General features: G+C 42.2%; 2 protein-coding genes across 3 annotated transcripts in view; both read left to right on the forward strand.

The window, feature by feature from the left end:
- The first annotated feature begins 4,729 nt into the window (after positions 1-4,729).
- On the forward strand, positions 4,730-19,427 carry LOC133655870 (uncharacterized). Its single transcript, XM_062056466.1, has 10 exons — positions 4,730-4,813; positions 5,041-5,190; positions 10,022-10,107; positions 10,191-10,327; positions 10,406-10,499; positions 12,761-12,872; positions 12,940-13,166; positions 13,243-13,414; positions 13,563-13,690; positions 17,738-19,427. The coding sequence occupies exons 1-10, from the start codon at positions 4,732-4,734 to the stop codon at positions 18,053-18,055; spliced, it is 1,506 nt and encodes a 501-aa protein (XP_061912450.1). The 5' UTR covers positions 4,730-4,731; the 3' UTR covers positions 18,056-19,427.
- Positions 19,428-19,606: 179 nt separating this feature from the next.
- LOC133655857 (GRIP1-associated protein 1-like) overlaps positions 19,607-23,211 on the forward strand; it is a 37,243-nt gene continuing 33,638 nt past the window's right edge. Inside the window, exons 1-2 of one of the 2 annotated variants that reach the window (XM_062056440.1) lie at positions 19,607-19,969; positions 20,027-21,267. In XM_062056440.1, coding sequence (XP_061912424.1) covers positions 20,058-21,267 — 1,210 coding nt within the window. In that variant the 5' untranslated portion in view covers positions 19,607-19,969; positions 20,027-20,057. Of the gene's footprint in view, positions 21,268-23,211 lie in introns of both variants that reach the window. The other variant, XM_062056432.1, reaches the window with a different exon arrangement.

A 23,211-nucleotide genomic window follows, 5' to 3' on the forward strand; every position in this document is an offset into this window, starting at 1 on the left:
TAGCTGCTCCACGCCAGGCACCTGTCGCAGCACCACGCCAGGCACCTGTCGCAGCACCACGCCAGGCACCTGTCGCAGCACCACGCCAGGCACCTGTCGCAGCACCACGCCAAGCTCCGGTACCAGCTCCACGACGCCAAGTGCAGCCAGTAGCTGCTCCACGCCGCCAAGTGCCGCCCGTAGCTGCTCCACGCTGCCAAGTGCCGCTCGTAGCTGCTCCACGCCAAGACCAAGCACCCCCATGCCAAGACCAAGCACCCCCATGCCAAGACTCAGACACCCCATGCCAAGACTCAGACACCCCATGCCAAGACTCAGACACACCATGCCAAGACCCAGACACCCCATGCCAAGACCACGACCCGCCATGCCAAGACCACGACCCCCCACGCCAAGCTTCGCCGCCTGACGCCCCACGCCAAGCTTCGCCGCCTGACGTCCGACGCCAAGACCCGCCGCCTGCTTCGTCTACGGCACCCGTCACCGCTTCGTCTGCTGTTTCAACGCCTGCCACGATGACGACGCGTCTGCATCCTCGTCTGCCATGGATGTGGCCACTACCTGGTCGTCCGCCACGCCAAGTGCCTCCACCTCCTCTTCGGCCACGAATGTGGCCATTCCCAGGTCGCCCACCTCGCCTGGTACAGCGGCGCTCTACGCGTCGCCGCCACCTGACTCTGCCCCGGTGGATTCGGGGACACTTGGTCTGGCGACCCACCGCCATGTCCCCCTCCCGCCCTCCCATGACTATTGATCATTGTTTATTTTGTTTTTGGACATCTGGGATCTGTCCATAAGGGGGGGGCTCTGTCATGTCTGTGTTGATCATGTTTTTGTTTTGCTTGGTTTTTGGACACTTTTTAGTTCTTGTCTTCACTCCCTTGCTTTGTCACCATAGTAACCATTAGTTTCACCTGGTTCACATCCTCATGTCACGCACCTGTCTCACGTTTTCACATTTTGAGTCACGCACCTGTTTTCACTAATCATGTCACTAGTATTTAAGGCCATTGTTGCCAGGCAGTCGGGCTGGCGACATCACTCTTGACACACTTTCTACACCCCCTTGTTCATGATCCATGCTGCTCTTTTTCATGTCCTGTTCTGGTTCCAAGTAAGTTTTCCTTATTCAAGCCGTAGTTTGCAAGTTTTGTTTTATGTCTTAGTTCTGCCTTTGTGCTAGTGTTTTGTTTCATAGTCACGTTTGTACCTCCGCTGTGAGCGCCTTTTGTTTATTCCTTTTTATTGTCCTTATATTAAATTATGTACTCACCTCCAAGCCACGTCCGGTCCACATCATTTGCACCACGGGAGAACAAATCACGCCATAGACCAAGTCTTGACACAAACGTCTTCTAAGACCAACCAAACAGTCCAGTTGTGATCGATTGCATGCCCTGAGAATACAATGACCTGATGAATGAGAACATCTATAGGTACATGTATTTATACAATCACATTAAAATAGTATTTTAGTAAAAAAAAAACTTTTTTAAATCTTTGTTTTTTATTTCAAATCCATTATTTTAGTTTGCAAATCTTCTTTAAAATTTAAAATTCATTATTTTTCCTTACAAATATTTTATTGTTTGATTGCATAAAAAGACACATTTATCTTTATAGATTTGAGGCACATTGAAGCGTTATAGATGTACTGTAAGTGTTTCTTGATGATTGGCTGACCCTTACCGCCAACCGCTCGGTGTGGAGACGTTTGTTATGGTGGATTTACTCAAAAGGTATGTCGCACAACTCAATGAAAAATCATTCACTGCTATATTTTCAGATGGATATTTCATAAACATTTAACTTTATGGTGAACCCCATTGAAATATTAGGAAATTGTAACTGTTGTTAGGAACTAATATCGTGCATTTGTGAATTACAAGAAAAACAAAAAATAATGGTAATTTTTGGTTTATGGCCCTGATACTTTCCACACAAATAGAGGTCATGGTAAGACAAATACACGTTGGCATTGGTGACAAATGTATTTGTCCAATAAAAAAGGGAAACAACAGGGAAAAAAACCCTAAAAAACACTGCATTGTTTTTTAAATGTGTCTTTTTGTCAGGATACTAATGTTGTTTATACTTTCTGCTTTCACAATTATCAGTCTATTCACTCACTAATATATTAACAAGGACATAGGCTACAATATTGGCTATTACATTTGATTGTCAAATTTATTAGTGATGTGCGGATCGAAACTGAAATATCGATACTGCCGATACCGGATTTTTATGCTGTTATATTGATTCTCAAATCAACGATGCTTTTGATTCTTCAGTTATTTGAGATAATAAAAATCATTAACAGGAACACAATAAATGAGGCAAAGTGTCAATTTTTGTTGTGATATACAGAACATGTTCAGTATTTTCACGTTATCTTCATGTAAGTGAATTGTGAATGAGTTTTTATGCTAATAGTAATTCTTAATAATAAATTTGTTTGAATGCTTTTATAATTTTACTCATTTCCTTTTTTATGGTTTAAAACAGCACTTTTGTGTACTTTGTATGATTTTGTCCTGTTTTAATAGCTTGACTATATTGTTATTCACGTCACTACCTCAATATACTTCAGCATTTGAAATCAAGAACTCTGACTTGTATACTTTATGGAATGGGATATGTTATATTTGAAATATACTACTTTTTACATTTTAGCAGACAAGTATGTTTGCACAAAGTATCAGATCGGTATCGCCGATACCAGCCTGAATTTCGGATTGGAAAGAAAATGTTCAGCCCCTCTGTCAGTGTAATGTAAAATACCAACGCTTTCCACAAATGTTTTTTTAAGTCAATAGGCGACATGTGAAATGTAATTTAGCTTTTACAAACCAATCAAAGAATAAGTACATAAAAAAATCAATGTTTGTATTATTGATAAACCTTTGCTTCCATTACATAGGATCAAAATCTATTTCTAACGTATGACTTCACTTCTTCACTTAATTAATGTGTTTTGCCTTTTTACCATGACTCAAAAAAATGTTGTATCCTTTGGTCAGTTTGTCTTTCTAGATGGCATACATTCAACCCTGGTGTGTCTTCATACTACTATATACAAAACCCAAAAGCAGTGAAGTTGTCACGTTGTGTAAATGGTAAATAAAAAGAGAATACAATGATTTGCAAATCCTTTTCAACTTATATTCAATTGAATAGACTGCAAAGACAAGATATTTAACGTTGGAACTGGAAAACCTTGTTGTTGTTTTTTGCAAATATTAGCTCATTTGGAATTTGATGCCTGCAACATGTTTCAAAAAAGCCAAGTGGCAAAAAAGACTGAGAAAGTTGAGGAATGCTCATCAAACACTTATTTGGAACACCCCACAGGTGGACAGGCTAATTGGGAACAGGTGGGTGCCATGATTGGGTATAAAAGCAGCTTCCATGAAATGCTCAGTCATTCACAAACAAGGACGGGGCGAGGGTCACCGCTTTGTCAACAAATGCCTGAACACATTTTTTAAGAACAACATTTCTCAACCAGCTATTGCAAGGAATTTAGGGATTTTACCATCTACGCGCCGTAATATCATCAAAAGGTTCAGAGAATCTGGAGAAATCACTGCATGTAAGCAGCAAGGCTGAAAACCAACATTGAATGCCCGTGACCTTCGATCTCTCAGGCGGTACTGCATCAAAAAGCGACATCAGTGTGTAAAGGATATCACCACATGGTCTCAGGAAGACTTCAGAAAACCACTGTCGATAACTACAGTTGGTCGCTACATCTGTAAGTGCAAGTTAAAACTCTACTCTGCAAAGCCAAAGCCATTTTTCAACCCCACCCAGAAACGCTTCGCTGGGCTCGAGCTCATCTAAGATGGACTGATGCAAAGTGGAAAAGTGTTCTGTGGTCTGACGAGTCCACATTTGAAATTGTTTTTGGAAATTGTGGCCGCGGTGTCCTCCCGAACAAAGAGGAAAAGAACCATCCGGATAGTTTGAGGCGCAAAGTGTAAAAGCCAGCATGTGTGATGGTATGGGGGTGTATTAGTGCCCAAGGCATGGGTAACTTACGCATCTGTGAAGGCACCATTAATGCTGAAAGATACAAAAAGGTTTTGGAGCAACTTATGTTGCTATCTAAGCAACGTTATCATGAACGCCCCTGCTTATTTCAGCAAGACAATGCCAAGCCACGTGTTAAAACAGCATGGCTTCATAGTAAAAGAGTGCGGGTACTAGACTGGCCTGCCTGTAGTCCAGACATTGAAAATGTGTGGTGCAATATGAAGGCTAAAATATCAGAAGGGAGACTGTTGAACAACTTAAGCTGTACATCAAGCAAGAATGAGAAATAATTCCACTTCAAAAATGTGTCTCCTCAGTTCCCAAACCTTTACTGAGTGTTGTTAAAAGAAAAGGCCATGTAACACAGTGGTAAAAATGCCCCTGTGACAACTTTTTTGCAATGTGTTGCTGCCATTCAATTCTAAGTTCATGATTATTTGCAAAAAAACAGTTTCTCAGTGTGAACATGAAATATCTTGTCTTTGCAGTCTATTCAATTGAATATAAGTTGAAAAGGATTTGCAAGTCATTGTATTCTCTTTTTATTTACCATTAAAGGGTGACAACTTCATTGCTTTTGGGGTTTGTAGTAATATTACCGTTCAAGTCATGTTTGTATTTGATATAAAAACAGTAAGTGTTCCTTCACCGTTGTCTTGGTTATTGATGTGTTCTCTTTGTTTGTACGAACAGAACATGTTGCTGCGTGTTGTGTTTAGCGGGGTGCAGAAGTATCTCAGCATGTGTGAGCCAACATTCGATGCCTTCCTGGAAGAAGGTCAGTCATGACAGAATGTTACTATTGTACAATTATAAAAACATCTCATTTATCATGACAAACTTGACTTAAGTTAATCCTTGTGTGCTCCAACAACCTTTGCTATCAGCTTGAACTTGGAAGCATTTTGACATGGGTTGACTTATTCCACCCCATGGTTCTCATCAGAATGTCATGCAATTTCACTTTTTGTAATATTCATTTCCTTTTCATTCATATTACTTCAGTGAGCCTAAAGTTTCACATACCACACAGCCAACAGTCAGATTTGAAGGTGTATGACCCGCCTGACACGAAAGTTGACGCGGCCCTCTTTGAAGAAGTCGTGAAGAAGTCAACTGGAACCTTCAGAGTCATGCTGAGCAATGAAGAACTTGGTAATCACTGACAGTTAACATAACCTATTTTTCCGACTATAAGGCGCACTTAAAATCTTTTCTCAAAAATGGACAGTACTCCTTACAGTATAACCCGGTGCGTCTAATGTATTAATTCTGGTTGTGCTTACCGACCTCGAAGCAATTTTATTTGGTACGTGGTGTAGTGATGAGTGTGACCACATAAGAGATTTGTGTGGACTGCAGGTTGATGCCTATTCAATAAATGACGCTAGCAAGCAACACCAAAACTTTGATGTTTCATTGAGAATAAAGAAGATTACACACGGCGCTCAAACATTTGTCAAAATGTTTTCGTACGACTTTGGTAAGCTACGAAGCTGCACCGCTTGATGGATTGTTGGAGCATTATGGCTACCATAGTCAGACGTACTGTGCTTCAACATACGGTTATTATTATGGTGCGCGTATAAGGACCCCAAAATGGCAGCTATTAAAATACATTATCTGGCGTTTTGTATTACAATATAATGCAAAACCAACTTTTTTTTACCTATTGATACCCGCTGATGTGTATTTGGGATCTGCAAAAATCCAGGATATTGGTCCACAATTGTAGTCCGCACCGTAGTCAATAAGATCCTTTTTATCTATACTCTTGTTGTGGGGCGTTCATCCTCCGCTGTTGCCATTTCTAATATAAAGTAGTGTACAGTTCTAACTTATATCGGTCAGTAGACTCGCTATGGAAGCGCCAAAATCTACTGGTATGAAAAAGATGACAGGGAAGAGACGCTGTCGAAGTGGAGGCACGTAAATAAGACCGCCCACACAATGGCGCATCATGAAGCGACTGTCAGAAAGCGACTTCAAGATGATCTGTAAAACATCATCCATGCAACATTTTGAGCAAAGAACCACCATTACATGTTATGTAAACCACAAGGAAGTCTTTTTATTGTAGAAAAAAATCATAACATGACCGCTTTGATGCGCCTTATAATCCGATGCGACTGTCTGAATAGACCCGTTCATCACCAGTGTGCCTTATAATCCGGTGCGCCTTATGGTCTGGAAAATACAGTATATCTTTACACATTACATGAAGGATTGGGTGGGAGCATCCATCAAGCTGCACCGCTTGATGGATTGTCGGAGCATCACGGCTACCATAGTCAGACGTACTGTGCTTCAACATATGGTTATTATTATGGCGCGTGTATCAGTAGACTCGCTATGGTAGCGCTAAAGAGACCGGTATGAAAAAGATGACGGGGAGGAGACGCTGTTGAAGTGGAGGCACGTAAATAAGACCACCCACAAAACGGCATTTTGAGCAAAGAACCACCATTACATGTTATGTACACCACAAGGAAGTCTTTTACATTTAGAAAAAAAAATCATAATATGACCCCTTTAATGCGCCTTATAATCCGGTGCGACTGTTGTGTAAAAATATATCTGAATAGACCCGCTCATTGACAGTGTGCATTATAATGCGGTGCGCCTTATTGTCTGGAAAATACAGTATATCTTTACACATTACGTGAAGGATTGGGTGGGAGCATTCATCAAGCTGCACCGCTTGAGGGATTGTCGGAGCATCATGGGTACCATAGTCAGACGTACTGTGCTTCAACATATGGTTATTATTATAGCGCGTGTATCAGTAGACTCGCTATGGTAGCGCTAAAGAGACCGGTATGAAAAAGATGACGGGGAGGAGACGCTGTTGAAGTGGAGGCACGTAAATAAGACCACCCACAAAACGGCATTTTGAGCAAAGAACCACCATTACATGTTATGTACACCACAAGGAAGTCTTTTACATTTAGAAAAAAAAATCATAATATGACCCCTTTAATGCGCCTTATAATCCGGTGCGACTGTTGTGTAAAAATATATCTGAATAGACCCGCTCATTGACAGTGTGCATTATAATGCGGTGCGCCTTATTGTCTGGAAAATACAGTATATCTTTACACATTACGTGAAGGATTGGGTGGGAGCATTCATCAAGCTGCACCGCTTGAGGGATTGTCGGAGCATCATGGGTACCATAGTCAGACGTACTGTGCTTCAACATTCATCCATCCATCCATTTTCTACCGCTTGTCCCTTTTTTGGGGGTCGCCGGGGGGGGGCATTATCTGGCGTTTTGTATTACAATATAATGCAAAATAATAATTGTATGCTCCTGATGGGTGCTGGTAGCGCCTTGCATGGCAGCTCCCTCCATCAGTGTGTGAATGTGTGTGTGAATGGGTGAATGTGGAAATACTGTCAAAGCGCTTTGAGTACCTTGAAGGTAGAAAAGCGCTATACAAGTATAACCCATCTATCATTTATTTATCATTTAAAACCAACTTTTTTTCAACCTATTGATACCTGCTGATGTGTATTTGGGATCTGCTAAAATCCCGGCAATTGGTCCACAATTGTAGTCTGCACCGTAGTCAATAAGCTCCCTTTTCTCTATCCTCTTGTTGTGGGGCGTTCATCCTCCGCTGTTGCCAGTTCTATTACAAAGTAGCGTACAGGTATAACTTATATCTGTCAGTAGACTCGCTATGGAAGCGCTAAAAACTACCGGTACAAAAAAGATGACGAGGAGAAGACACTGTCGAAGTGGAGGCATGTAAATAAGACCGCCCACACAATGGCACATCCTGAAGAGACTTTAGAAAGCAACTTGAAGATGATGTGTAAAACATCATCTATGCAACATTTTGAGCAAAGAACCACCATTACATGTTATGTAGACCAGTGGTCCCCAACCTTTTTGTAGCTGGGGACCGGTGAACGCTTGAAAATGTGTCCCACGGACCGGGGGTGGGTGGGGGGGGGGGGGGGGGGGATTATTATTATTTTTTTCTTTCTTTTTTTCATAAAGAAATACAATCATGTGTGCTTACGGACTGTATCCCTGCAGACTGTATTGATTTATATTGACATTTACATACACAATATGTATATATTGTGTTTTTTATGTTGATTTAATAAAAAAATAAAACTTTTGTTTTTTTTTCTTGCGCGGCCTGGTACCAATCGGCACGTAAATAAGACCGCCCACACAATGGCACATCCTGAAGAGACTGTCAGAAAGCGACTTCAAGATGATCTGTAAAACATTTTGAGCAAAGAACCACCATTACATGTTATGTAGACCACAAGGAAGTATTTTACATTTAGAAAAAAAAATCATAATATGACCCCTTTAATGCGCCTTATAATCCGGTGCGACTGTTGTGGAAAAATATATCTGAACAGACCCGCTCATCGACAGTGTGCATTATAATCCGGTGCGCCTTATTGTCTGTAAAATACAGTATATCTTTACACATTACATGAAGGATCGGGTGGGAGCATCCATCAAGCTACACCGCTTGATGGATTGTCGGAGCATTACGTCTACCATAGTCAGACGTACTGTGCTTCAACATACAGTGTTATTATTATAGCGCGTGTATCAGTAGACTCACTATAGAAGCGCTAAAGACTACCGGTATGAAAAAGATGACGGGGAGAAGACGCTGTCGAAGTGGAGGCACGTAAATAAGACCGCCCACAAAATGGCACATCCTGTTGATCTGTAAAACATCATCTATGTAACATTTTGACCAAAGAACCACCATTACATGTTATGTAGACCAGGGGTCCCCAACCACCGGTCCGGGGACCGGCACCGGTCCGTGACACATTTGCTACCAGGCGTTAAATAATTTAAAACCGACCGCATTTTCTCATACTTAACTTTTGCCAGTCCCACCAGACACACCAATAAGCTTGTTCATAGATGTTTTATAAAACTCCTGATATGAAGTTGGCATTTGCTATATTTGTTACATCTTTGTTACATGGGACAATGCACTTTTATAAACATATAAAATCTAAAGGTGCCAAATCGTAGCCAAAAGCTAGGTTCCATCTGCAGTCCGCGGCAGGTTGATGACCTAAGATCAGGGCAGATCAGGAACAAAGTGACCATAGTAGTTAAAGTGCATAAGGCAGATGGAGAAGTGCTAAATTGTTGCATATAATAATTGTGCTGAAGGTAGAAAATACAGATCTTCTTTGGCCTAGTAAGTTAAAGTGCTGGTATTATTGCACATACTCCTATTACACAAGTAGTTAGCAATAACGGATGTATTTACGCATGGAAAATTAGAGCAAAAAAAGCTAACATTAGTGTATCTATGTATTAAATATTGCACAAAATTTGAATACATAACTTTTAGAATGGAAATAGAAACCCACACAAATATATATGGCAAGTATTTCTAGCTTGGTTATATATCCATGCTCTTGTCCTTGAATGTGATGTATCACCTATAACCCATCAGATACTAAAGCCAAAAAAAGCCCACTACTAGCTAAATGAGTAAAAAAACAAGTCTATGGAGAGCTTTTTTGCAAAGGGAAAAGGCCAGGGGCTCCCACTAATTCAACGTTATGGTGAGTTTTTTCATGTATTCATTTTTCATGCACTTATTTGCTATATTTATCTGCCACACATGGAAGGCCGGTCCGTCAAAAAAATGCCTACATTAAACCGGTCCCTGGTGCAAAAAAGGTTGGGGACCCCTGATGTAGACCACAAGAAAGTCTTTTACATTTAGAAAATAAATCATAAAATGACCGCTTTAATGCGCCTTATAATCCGGTGCGACTATCTGAATAGACCCGTTCATCGACAGTGTGCCTTATAATCCGGTGCGCCTTATGGTCTGGAAAATACAGTATATCTTTACACATTACATTAAGGATGGGGTGGAAGCATTTACAGTTCCCATTAATGATTCAGTTTTTTCCATATTCCTTTGTGCACATGGGTGACGTCATTTTCCTCACCCGCTGCACCTGATGATAGTTACTCTGAACTTTACCATGTGTGACACTGGGAAAGAAGCTGCCAGAAGAAGTCCACCTCAAAGGCCAAGTCATGATGCAAAAGCGGTGGGTGGACTTTGTTGTGAAGTCTAGTCTGGATGTTGTCGAGCGCTGAACATTTCCTGGCTTCATGTTTGATTTGAATCTAGTTGATTGAGAACATCCTAATGACAAAGCCCGGTGGTGAACGCGTCATGAAAGAGTACGCAAAAACCAAATCCCTGACCAATGCGACCAGGAGACAGATGATAAACATCCTTGCTGCTGAGATGACAGAAACACACGGGTAAGAATCCATGAAGGCTGTAAAGGAACATTGTTAATATTGGATTAAGTGATGGTCACAATGGATGTTTTCCATTAGGACGTCTCCTCCTAAAAGTGTGAGAGTGATGTATGCACGGGGGATTGTTGCTCTCTTTCCATATCTGGAAGACCCATATTCCAAACATGGATATGTAAGTAAAACATTTAACACACTGTTGACTGAATATTGCAGCCATGTCCACACCACCATAGATACTTTCAATAAAACCATGCATGTGGAGTGTAAGCGGTAGAAAATGGATGGATGGATGGAAAAACAGCATCACTGTCATGTACTACACCGGGGTTCGGCAACCCTTCGCACTGCCCTCGTGGCTCCCTTCAGCTTTTTTCAAAAATGTATAAAAATGAAAAAAGAGTAATATATATATTTTATGTTTTAATATGACAAACATGACACAAACGTTCCTAATTTTCCTAACTTTTCATGCTTCACTGACGAGCGCCGTTTTGTCCTACGAATTTCAGCGGTCCTTGAACGCACCGTAGTTGTGTGGACTGTGACGCAACAGTTTGTTTACATGTACAACTTTCTCCGACGCTGCCACAGAAAGACGTGTTTTATGCCACTCCTTCTTTGTCTCATTTTGTCCACCAAATGTTTTATACTGTGTGTGAATGCACAAAGGTGAGTTTTGTTGATGTTATTGACTTGTTGGAGTGCTAATCAGGCATATTTGGTCACTGCATGACTGCAAGCTAATCCATGCTAACATGCTATTTAGGCTAGCAGTATGTACATATTGCTTCAATATGCCTCGTTTGTAGGTATATTTGAGCTCTTTTAATTTCCTTTACTTATGTCCTCTGTGTATTTAATTTATATTTGCATGTCTCATGACACATTATCTGTATGTAATATTGGCTGCATTTCTAATAGTTGTTTGTGTTCCATGTTGTTCCAGACCACAGCAAATTTACCCAGCTCGCAAAGATTGTAATACATTTATTAGTATAAGACGTTTCCTTTAACCTGGACACACACATCTATACCTTTGGCCATTCTAAGTCAGTCATTTCCAGGAGTTATCTCACCCTTTGAGAAGTGTTACTAATGTTTTCCAATGTTGTAAAAATGTGTAGAATAATTATTACATTTCAACATTTCTATCAAAGAAGATTTGCATCAAAATGACACATTTTGATAGTAGGCTAATATAGACACTTACATCATGTGTTGTCTTCATTATAACACTTATATAAGACTTTTAAAGTCATTTTGATAGTAGGCTAATTTAGACACTTACATCATGTGTTGTCTTCATTATAACACTTACATAAGGCTTTTAAAGTAATTTTGATAGTAGGCTAATATAGACACATCATGTGTTGTCTTCATTATAGCACTTACATAAGACTTTTAAAGTAATTTTGATAGTAGGCTAATATAACTAATATAGACACTTAGATCGTGTGTTGTCTTCATTATAACACTTATATAAGACTTTTAACGTCATTTTGATAGTAGGCTAATATAACTTATATAGACACTTATATCATGTGTTGTCTTCATTATAAAACGTATATAAAACTTTTAAAGTCATTTTGATAGTAGGCTAATATAGCTAATATAGACACTTACATCATGTGTTGTCTTCATTATAACACTTATGTAAGACTTTTAAAAGTAATTTTGATAGTAGGCTAATATAACTAATATAGACACTTACATCATGTGTTGTCTTCATTATAACACTTATATAAGACTTTTAAAGTCATTTTGATAGTAGACTAATAAAGACACATCGTGTGTTGCCTTCATTATAAGAGATATATAAGACTTAATTTTTTGCGGCTCCAGACAGATTCGTTTTTTTGTATTTTTGATCTAATATGGATCTTTCAACATTTGGGTTGCCGCCCCCTGTACTAGATGTACAATGGCATGTACATTATCTTTCAAATCAGCCCACATGATGTAAATCTAGCTGCATAAGGTGATTCTTTCAGGTACTCGAGACGTTCCGCAGTGTTTACTTTATCACATGTTTAGGCCAGATCTCGTAAAAGTCTGCGCTATTCCGCTGCACGGTGGAGTCCCAACAGAACGACTGTGGATATTGCTGGTGGCGATACTGTTCCGTGACGTTCTGCATCAGACTCCTCCGACAGGGGCGCCGCTAGGGATTTTGGGCCCCATGAAAATAATCTTTACAGGGCCCCCTGTATTATAATTTCATCATCATTAGGGCCCTCTCTGGGCCCCCCTCCATCATGGGCCCCTAGAATCCGTCTCCTTTACCCCCCCTTTTCGGCGCCCCTGTCCTCCGACCCCAATCGTCAAATGATTGTCTATTTGAAGAGAGCTGTAGACAAAAGTTTGCGTGTGGACAAGAAAATACGTCTTTCATATATACGTAGGCTTAGTCTTAGTCTGCATGTATTTTCACAGGAACATTACTACGATCCAGAGAGAGGATCAGGATACCTGGCGTGGCGGTTGAAGACAATTCAAAGAAAAACTGCAGAGGGAAGAAGTGTCTCGGTTGAGAAAACTCCCAAAAGTAAGTTTACATATGATGTGGATGGACTTTGTAGCCACAGATGAGGACAAGTGTGCCTTCTCTGAAGATGGTGGGCCGGGTAAAGGTCGGTCAAGACCCTTCAACACGGACACGGTCCTGCCATACCAGGAAGTGGAAGCAGCTGTGGAGGTTCTAAAGCACACTTCTGATGAAGGCACTATCCGTGAAAAGATGAAAGCCACCTTCATTTATCGTCGTTCAATGGTGAAAGACGACAAGAAGTCCACAGAGGTCTTCTCAGTCTTCCCGCGGTATCTGGACACACCAGGGCTGGTAAAGGTTAATTGGAGTATTCCATGCACCATACGGTCCACCTCATCACTCTGCACTTTTATCTTTGCCATTCCAGATTGAACAAGACTTCCGACTCCTGTTTGGCGAGGTCACCGCCAACAAACTCTTGGAGACGTGGTCCAACAGTCTCAAAGCAAAAATTGTGAGGGAAAGCCATGGACTGGTACCCACCACAGAGGTTTTGGAGTTGATGTGCAATGCCAAGTCAGGCGCTGACATGGAAAATGGTATGACTGTTTTACAAGCAGCCATGGTGATTCTATGACATGGATAATGGTATGACTGTTTACAAGCAGCCATGGTGATTCTATGACATGGAGAATGGTATGACAGTTTACAAGCGGCCATGGTGATTCTATGATTGTTGGTCCCTAGGCTGGGACAGTGACATGTCTGCTGTCTTGCTGCTGCTACATCTCCTGCCACCATCTGCACAAGGACGCAAGAGACCAGGAAAGATGTCTGCATCCCAAGCGGCTGATAACCTCATCAAATTCCTCAAGGTACGTCGATAAGAATATACTTTCCCCTAGGGCTGGGCCATTAGATGATCCTGATCGCGATTCATTTCAGTTCCATCACGGCGATCAGCTGCTTCCATTAATTACCTCCATCAAACATGGCGGGAATGTCTGTGAGAAGTTACCGCAGTCGTACACAGTAGTACATAGTACACAGTAGTGAACAGTAGTAAACACAGTAGTAGAAACAGTAGTACACAGTAGTAAATAGTAAAACACAGTAGTACACAGTAGTGAACAGTAGTAAACAGTAGTGAACATAGTAGTACACAGTAGTAAACAGAGTAGTACACAGTAGTAAATAGTAATACACAGTAGTACACAGTAGTGAACAGAGTAGTACACAGTAGTAAACAGTAGTGAACAGAGTAGTACACAGTAGTACACAGTAGTAAATAGTAATACACAATAGTACACAGTAGTGAACAGAGTAGTACACAGTAGTAAACAGTAGTGAACAGAGTAGTACACAGTCATCATCATCGGCGGTCACTCGTGGTCGAGTATGACTGTCCTCCTTCCTGGTCCTTGTGGGTCTTCAGGTGGGCGTAGAGGCCGATTCTGGACCCGATTATTCTGGGGCAATGTGGACAAGGGAATGTAGTGGTGGTGGGTTTGGGTTGGGCCTGTTTGGTGGATGCTCTCTCCTTTCTTAGTCTGCGCTTGTCTTCTGCAGCATGGCGGAGGTCGTCATTATATTGCGCGGCACCCTCACGGACAAGGTTTCTCCACATCGTCCTGTCTGTTGCCATGACTTCCCAAGACTTAAAGGCCTACTGAAATGATTTTTTTTTATTTAAACGGGAATAGCAGATCCATTCTATGTGTCATACTTGATCATTTCGCGATATTGCCATATTTTTGCTGAAAGGATTTAATAGAGAAAATCGACGATAAAGTTTGCAACTTTTGCTCGCTGATAAAAAAAAAGCCTTGCCTGTACCGGAAGTAGCGTGACGTCACAGGAGCTAGTATTCCTCACAATTCCCCATTGTTTACAATGGAGCGAGAGAGATTCGGACCGAGAAAGTGATGATTACCCCATTAATTTGAGCGAGGATGAAAGATTCGTAGATGAGGAACGTTACAGTGAAGGACTTGAGAGACAGTGATGGACGTATCTTTTTTCGCTCTGACCGTAACTTAGGTACAAGCTGGCTCATTGGATTCCACACTATCCTTTTTTTATTGTGGATCACGGATTTGTATTTTAAACCACCTCGGATACTATATCCTCTTGAAAATGAGAGTCGAGAACGCAAAATGGACATTCAGTGCCTTTTATCTCCACGACAATACATCGGCGAAATGCTTTAGCTACGAGCTAACGTGATAGCATCGTGCTTTAACTGCATATAGAAACAAAAAAATAAAGGAGAGAAGGAAGGATAGATAGAAAATCAACAATACTTTTAAACCGTGGACATGTAAATACACGGTTAATGCTTTCCAGGCTGGCGAAGGTTAACAATGCTGTGCTAACGACGCCATTGAAGCTAACTTAGCAACTTAGCAACGGGATCTCACAGAGCTATGCTAAAAACATTAGCTCTCCACCTACGCCAGCCAGCCCTCATCTACTCATCAACACCCGTGCTCACCTGCGTTCCAGCGATCGGCAGAAGGACGAAGGACTTCACCCGATGCGTTTGGCGGCCCGGAGACGTAGGAAGTCAAGGTGAGGTCGGCGGCTAGCGCGTCTGCTCTCCAACAAAGTCCTCCTGGTTGTGTTGCTGTAGTCCGCTGCTAATACACCGATCCCACCTACAACTGTCTTCTTTGCAGCCTTCATTGTTCATTAAACAAATTGCAAAAGATGTCCAAAATACTGTGGAATTATGAAATGAAAACAGAGCTTTTTGTATAGGATTCTACGGGTACCATAACTTCCGTTACTCTGACTTCGTCACGCGCATACGTCATCATACCGCGACGTTTCAGCCGGATATTTCCCGGGAAGTTTTAAAAGTCACTTTATAAGTTAACCCGGCCGTATTGGCATGTGTTGCAATGTTAAGATTTCATCATTGCTATATAAACTATCAGACTGCGTGGTCGGTAGTAGTTGGTTTCAGTAGGCCTTTAAGGTCTATGTGACACTTTGTCAGGTTTGCCTTGATGTTATCCTTAAATCTCTTCTTTTGACCTCCCGGGGCCCGTTTCCCTTCAACAAGCTGGGAAAAAAGGACTTGTTTTGGGAGGCGAGAGTCAGGCATGCGGACTACATGGCCCGTCCATCTGAGTTGGTTTTGGGCAATCGTGGCAGTGATGGTGGGCAAGCCAGCCTCCTCCAGGACGCTGGTGTTGGTGCGTCGGTCCTCCCAGCTGATCCTGAGGATTTTTCTGAGACATCTATGATGGTAGGTCTCGAGTGCCTTTAAGTGCCTGCTGTAGGTGGTCCAGGCTTCTGACCCATACAGAAGGGTGGGGAGCACGACTGCTTTGTAGACCAGGATTTTGGTCTTTGCTTGGAGGTCACGGTTCTCGAAGACTCGCTTCCTCAGCCTTGAGAAGGCCCCACTGGCACAGCTGAGGCGGTGGTGAATTTCATCGTCAATGACAGCTTTAGATGACAGGAGGCTCCCAAGATATGGGAAGTGGTCCACATTTTCCAGTCGGATTTTGTCAATTGAGAGGTTTGGGGGCAGGACAGGTGCACTACGGTTTGGTGGTGATTGGTGGAGGATTTGGTTTTTTTTTATATTGATGGCAAGACCAAGCTGTTTGTATGCCTTCGCAAAAGCAGACAGAGTGCACTGTAGGTCCTCTTCTGAGAGGGCTACGAGGGCATTATTATTATTATTATTATTATTGTAGTACACAGTAGTACACAGTAGTGAATAGTAATACACAGTAGTACACAGTAGTGAACAGTAGTACACAGTAGTGAACAGAGTAGTACACAGTAGTGAACAGTAGTACACAGTAGTGAACAGAGTAGTGCACAGAGTAATACACAGTAGGGGAGCAATGGTGCTCGGTTTAATCCTGCATGCAACGATCCGCCGTTGTGCTGTGATTGGGTGTGTGTTTGTGTGTGTGTGTTTGTGTGTTTGAACGTGTTTGTGTGCGTGTGTGTGTGTGTGTGATTGTGTGCCCCCCTTGTCCCCTCACCAGGACACGGCCCTGCACCTGGCCGGAGACCTGCCTGTGGCCCCCAGAGTAGTAGTAAATAGTAGCGATGGTACTCAGTATAATCCTGTGGCCCCCAGAGTAGTAGTAAATAGTAACAATGGTACTTAGTATAATCCTGTGGCCCCCAGAGTAGTAGTAAATAGTAACGATGGTACTCAGTATAATCCTGTGCCCCCCCAGAGTAGTAGTAAATAGTAACGATGGTACTCAGTATAATCCTGTGGCCCCCAGAGTAGTAGTAAATAGTAACGATGGTACTCAGTATGATCCTGTGGCCCCCCAGAGTAGTAGTAAATAGTAACGATGGTACTCCGTATAATCCTGTGGCTCCCCAGAGTAGTAGTAAATAGTAACGATGGTACTTAGTATAATCCTGTGGCCCCCAGAGTAGTAGTAAATAGTAACGATGGTACTCAGTATAATCCTGTGCCCCCCCAGAGTAGTAGTAAATCGTAACGATGGTACTCAGTATAATCCTGTGGCCCCCAGAGTAGTAGTAAATAGTAACGATGGTACTCAGTATAATCCTGTGGCCCCCCAGAGTAGTAGTAAATAGTAACGATGGTACTCAGTATAATCCTGTGGCCCCCCAGAGTAGTAGTAAATAGTAGCGATGGTACTCAGTATAATCCTGTGGCTCCCAGAGTAGTAGTAAATAGTAACAATGGTACTCCGTATAATCCTGTGGCCCCCCGAGTAGTAGTAAATAGTAGCGATGGTACTCAGTATATAATCCTGCAGGGGACGTAGTGACTTAATAAAAACAATTTAAAAAAGGTGATATTAATGGTGATGGAATGATATCAAAAATGAATAGTGATGATGTGTTCTTGTCGTACTGTCCTTCATCTTCATTGGCAAGTTGATGTTGTTCACTAAGTCCTGCTGTTGTAGGAAGGCAGCAGTCCACAGCAGCATCTGGACTACACCACCCACACCTGTCAGCCATACCTTCTAGTCCAGGGACCGACCAGGAGCAGAATCCAGTCTGCTTTCATCGTGATTGACAACCACGCTCTGCCATCCAAGGCTGCAGGTTCATTAGCAGCTCTCGATGAGCTCTTTAAGGCCTACTATGTCTTTGGCAGGTCCTACACTTCTTCCCTCACCAACTTCTGGACTTTTCTGCAAACCACCATTTATAACATTGACGTGGGGGAAACCAAGGAGAGTCCCCGGGTTGCAGAACTGCGAGCAAGAATGATGCGCTAGTATCGCAGCCAAGAATGATGCGCTAGTATTGCAGCCAATAATGATGCGCTAGTATCGCAGCCTAGAATGATGCCCTAGTATCGCAGCCTAGAATGATGTGCTAGTATCACAGCCAAGAATGATGCGCTAGTATCGCAGCCACGAATGATGCGCTAGTATCGCAGCCAAGAATGATGCGCTAGTATCACAGCCACGAATGATGCGCTAGTATCACAGTCAAGAATGATGCGCTAGTATCGCAGCCACGAATGATGCGCTAGTATCGCAGCCAAGAATGATGCGCTAGTATCGCAGCCATGACACCTTTTCTTGGTTCAAGTCTCCTTTCACTGGCCGCCCAGTTCTGTTTGAAACATGGGGAGACTTTCAATGTCTGGAGACAAATTCAACATAGTCCAAAGACTGGAGCGCTCCTGGACCAAAGAGGTTTCATCACGGTGGTGTGTTGTCAGCCTCGTGTTCCATCCCTGCTGGGAATATTTCTTCATTTATGTTTGTTAATGATCTTAACTTTGTTTACCTCCAAATAACTCTGAATTATAATCTTTAGGCACCGCACCATTTGTTTCCATTATTGGGGGTAACTCACCCACTCACAGTCAATTCTCCATTTAAAATCAATACTTTTTAACAACCCTAAGTGCCAGTTCTGTGATGAACTACATTCCTCCATAAAATAGATAAACAGCTCTGATACATTTCTATGTGTAGTAGACCTAAGTATTAATTAAGTACCACCATAATGACAACATTAAAATACAGTAGTGTAGTAGACCTAAGTATTCATTAAGCACCACCATAATGACAACATTAAAATACAGTAGTGTAGTAGACCTAAGTATTCATTAAGTACCACCACAATGACAACAGTTAAATACAGTAGTGTAATAGACCTAAATAAAAGTGTAAAAAAAAAATGACAAAGTGGAAAAACCAACATAAAGGCAAGTATAGTGATGATAAACAAACCATATGGAAGTGGTTTAGAGTTTCTAGGTCACGTAAATAAAAACCTCTTGATTAAAAATGTCAAAAATCGAAAAAGACAAAAAAAAGACAAAATGGAAAAATCAACACATGAGTCAAGTTTAGTGACGATAAACAAACCATATGAAAGTGGTTTAGAGGTCACATGACTAAAAAGCTATTGACAATTACAATTTTCAAAAATGTAAAGAAAAAATGAAGAAAATTACAAAGTGGAAAAAAAACCCCAATGCCAAGTAATGATGAGAAACAACTTTTTAAAAAGTGCTTTATGGTTTCTAGGTCGCATGACTAAAAACCTATTGACAATTAACATTCGAAAATGTTATCTTTGTGCCTTGAATACAGAATGTTGCCGTCAGTCAGTCAGCGACCACGTGATGATTCAGTCAGTCAGTCAGCGACCACGTCATTCTTGCTTGTATGTTTCACCACATCTAGTGTGTGTGTGACAATCATTGGTACTTTAATCTTAATGTAAATGTTGCATATTATAAATAAAGGTTTATAAAAAAAATTATCAACAAGACAGACATTCATTTTCCCTCAGTGACCGATGGGGCAAAAGTGGCGCACTGCGTGAGAAATCAGCGAGAGCAGCAGCAGCAGAAGAAGAAAGGACTTAGTAGCGACCAATCAAATTAGCTCCGGGGAGCAAAGGGGCGTGGTCATCCCTGCTCTGCGCTCGGCTTTCTAAACTCGCCTCCCGCGGCGGGAAATAGAAAATAAATGTGTTTGTGCGTCCATAATATACTTAATTTACTAAATATACTTCACCTCGGTGGAAGACCAAAGACTGAAATGTCCACGCTGGTCGCAGCTCGGGCAAGATCCTCTGACGAAACCTCCCCCCTTTTTTTAACCGCAGGAACTTACCTGCGGGATGAAAAAACCCACACCGAAAACTGAATAAAGTTCCAGAGGAAGGTGAGCTCACAATCCTTACATCTGCCGTCATTCACACACCAACATGGCGAACCTCAGCCCGCCGCTGCAGGTCCTTCAGAAGCGACTTATGAAAGACATGACCGCGCCGATAGTCAAGTTCTTCCAAGGCGTGGAGGGTTACCAAGGTGAGGTCATCCGCCGTTACCAAGAGGAGAACCGCCGTTACCAAGAGAAGAACCACCGTTACCAAGAGAAGAACCACCGTTACCAAGAGGAGAACCACCGTTACCAAGAGGAGAACCTCCGTTACCAAGAGGAGAACCGCCGTTACCAAGTGGAGATCCGCCATTACCAAGAGGAGGACCGCCGACACCAAGAGGCGATCCGCCATTACCAAGAGGAGGACAGCCGACACCAAGAGCAGAACCACCGTTACCAAGAGGAGAACCGCCGTTACCAAGAGGAGAACCAACGACACCAAGAGGAGAACGGCTGTTACCAAGAGGAGATCAGCCGTTATCAAGGGGAGATCCGCCATTACCAAGAGGAGGACCTCCGACACCAAGAGGAGAACCGCCGTTACCAAGAGGAGATCCGCCATTACCAAGAGGAGGATCGCCGACACCAAGAGGAGGACCGCCGACACCAAGAGGAGGACCGCCGACACCAAGAGGAGAACCATCGTTACCAAGAGGAGAACCGACGTTACCAAGAGGAGAACCGACGTTACCAAGAGGAAGACCGTCGACACCAAGAGGAGGACCGCCGACACCAAGAGGAGAACCACCGTTGCCAAGAGGAGAACCGCCGTTGCCAAGAGGAGAACCGACGTTACCAAGAGGAGATCCGCCATTACCAAGAGGAGGACAAGCGACACCAAGAGGAGGACCGCCGACACCAAGAGGAGAACCACCGTTACCAAGAGGACATCCGCCATTACCAAGAGGAGAACCGCCGACACCAAGAGGAGAAGCACCGTTACCAAGAGGAGAACCGACGTTACCAAGAGGAGATCCGCCATTACCAAGAGGAGATCCGCCATTACCAGGAGGAGGACCGCCGACACCAAGAGGAGGACCGCCGACACCAAGAGGAGAACTGCCGACACCAAGAGAATGACCGCCGAAACCAAGAGGAGAACCACTGTTACCAAGAGGAGAACCACTGTTACCAAGAGGAGAACCGACGTTACCAAGAGGAGAACCGACGTTACCAAGAGGAGAACCACCGTTACCAAGAGGAGAACCGACGTTACCAAGAGGAGAACCGACGTTACCAAGAGGAGAACCGCCGCCTGCGCCGCCTCCTGAAGGGAATGTGCAACTCGGAGATGAAAGGTTGGTGTTTTATGCCATGTCTGCTCTACATTAAGCTACTTAAAGGAATAATTATTTAGCCTCAGCCCCGTACCAGCGTTTAAGGTTCCCCTCCTAGGAAATGTTTTTACACGGGTAATTTGGCCGTGTATTTTTTGACTTTCCGGCTCTTAGTTTTGTGTGGACTCATCGATCATTTACAAACTGGGTTCGGAGAGGGAGTGACGTCAGAAAGACGGCGCCCCGCACAGCAAGTGATGTCACCAGTCGAATTATTTTTTATGTAGCCTTTATTTAACCAGGTAAAATCCCATTGAGATCAAATATCTCTTTTCCAAGGGAAAGCTGGCCAAGAGGGCAGCAGCAAGGTTACAGTAAAAACAGTAAACAACACATAAAACATCAAATTTACAACATTAAAACTTGCTCACATAACACATGTGCATACAGACAAGGTAGATCAGGGGTGTCCAAACTTTTTCCACTGAGGGCCGCACATTGAAAAATCAAAGCTAGCAGGGGCCATTTTGATATTTTTATTTTAAAAACCAATACAATATATGTATAAAAAATATACATTTAGGCTTCCACTCAGGCTTGATCCCATGGGACCCCACAGGGTTTTGGTCCAAAAAATATAAAAAATGTGTCATTATTCAGTATTAATATTTGTGTTATTATTCAAGTTTTTAAATCTCTAGATCAACATTAGGTCTATCTGTCAATATAACATGTTTTAAAGATTTAAATTGTATGCTCTTTTTGTCAAGGAAAACCCTTTTTTTAATGAAAAAAAAAAAACATGCAATATTTTTACCCAATAAAATTTTTAAGTGGGATATTTGAGATTATATAATAATTGGAGCCTTAAAAAGGTCAATAACTCATAACACCATTGATTTTAATTCATTATTATTTTTTGAGCAATGACACTTAAAAACTAATCACACTAAAATTGTAGGGGATCCAAAAGGGTCCTACTCATTAAAGTGTTAAAAAATAAATTATATATATATTTTTTTTACTGTTTACTTTTAACACAATAATCTCGAGATCAACTTCAGGGGCCGTATTTATCAAGCGTCTTAGAGTGCCATTTTACACTTAAGTCCTGAGAATTTGCGAAATTTAGTCCTACTCTCAAACTTAAGAATAAAAGCTATTTATCAACTTTCTTAAGTCTAAGAAACACTCCTACTCTCCACGATATTTAAGAGACCTTCAGAGGTGTCTTAAGTGGTTAGGAGTTGCCAGCAGGGGATGGCACTGAGGCGAGAGAGACGTGCGCGAACGTTCAGGGAGCGGAAGGATGTCCTGGCTTTGTTTGATGACGAGCAGCTGATCAAACGGTATCGTTTAGACAGAGCGGGTATTATTTTTGTCACAGATTGAAATATTTTCGATTCCTTGTTGATTTCTGCATGTGGCTGCAGTGGGCTAGTATATATAGAGCCACCCGCACCAGTTTCAAATTAGTTGCCTAATTAATGAATTGGAAAGAAAATGTTATGAGAGTAGCGTATGTGTGTGTGTGGCCCTTTAATAGGTGGCAGCATGTGAGGTGAGTGACATCAGTGAGTGTGTGGGCGAGAGAAGAGAGGGAGCGGTAGCGTGAGTGCGGGCGGGGACTAGTTTTTTTGTGTTGGATTGGCTGTGTACAAGCAATCAATAAAGCAAGATTTGCAACTAATCGCCGGACTCATTATTCACTCTAAAGTCGTCCGCTGTGGAGACCCACTGCCGGGTAAAGTGAAGGGAGTTGCCCCGAGCATACATCCTGGAGAAGTTTCTCCCCTGCCTCTTTGACTACGGTCTGGGAGCAGGAAGCAGGAAAGGTGCAACAAAAAGGAAACATTTATTTTTGATTCATTGCCAATACTGTTTGTTTGTTTTGTATTATTTTGTAGTTTATTGTCAAAATATACACTCCCATTGTCCACTTAAATATTTCTAAGATATTTCTTT

Source organism: Entelurus aequoreus, linkage group LG01, assembly GCF_033978785.1.
Source record: "Entelurus aequoreus isolate RoL-2023_Sb linkage group LG01, RoL_Eaeq_v1.1, whole genome shotgun sequence".
In the NCBI taxonomy this organism is placed as follows: domain Eukaryota; kingdom Metazoa; phylum Chordata; class Actinopteri; order Syngnathiformes; family Syngnathidae; genus Entelurus; species Entelurus aequoreus.

Bases quoted from the DNA above. Each gene is read 5' to 3' on its own strand.
- LOC133655870 (XM_062056466.1), top strand. From the start codon at position 4,732: ATGTTGCTGCGTGTTGTGTTTAGCGGGGTGCAGAAGTATCTCAGCATG. The intron at 5,191-10,021 runs GTAATCACTGAC...ACCTGATGATAG, and splicing joins GCTGAGCAATGAAGAACTTG to TTACTCTGAACTTTACCATG. The intron at 13,415-13,562 runs GTATGACTGTTT...GTTGGTCCCTAG, and splicing joins AGGCGCTGACATGGAAAATG to GCTGGGACAGTGACATGTCT.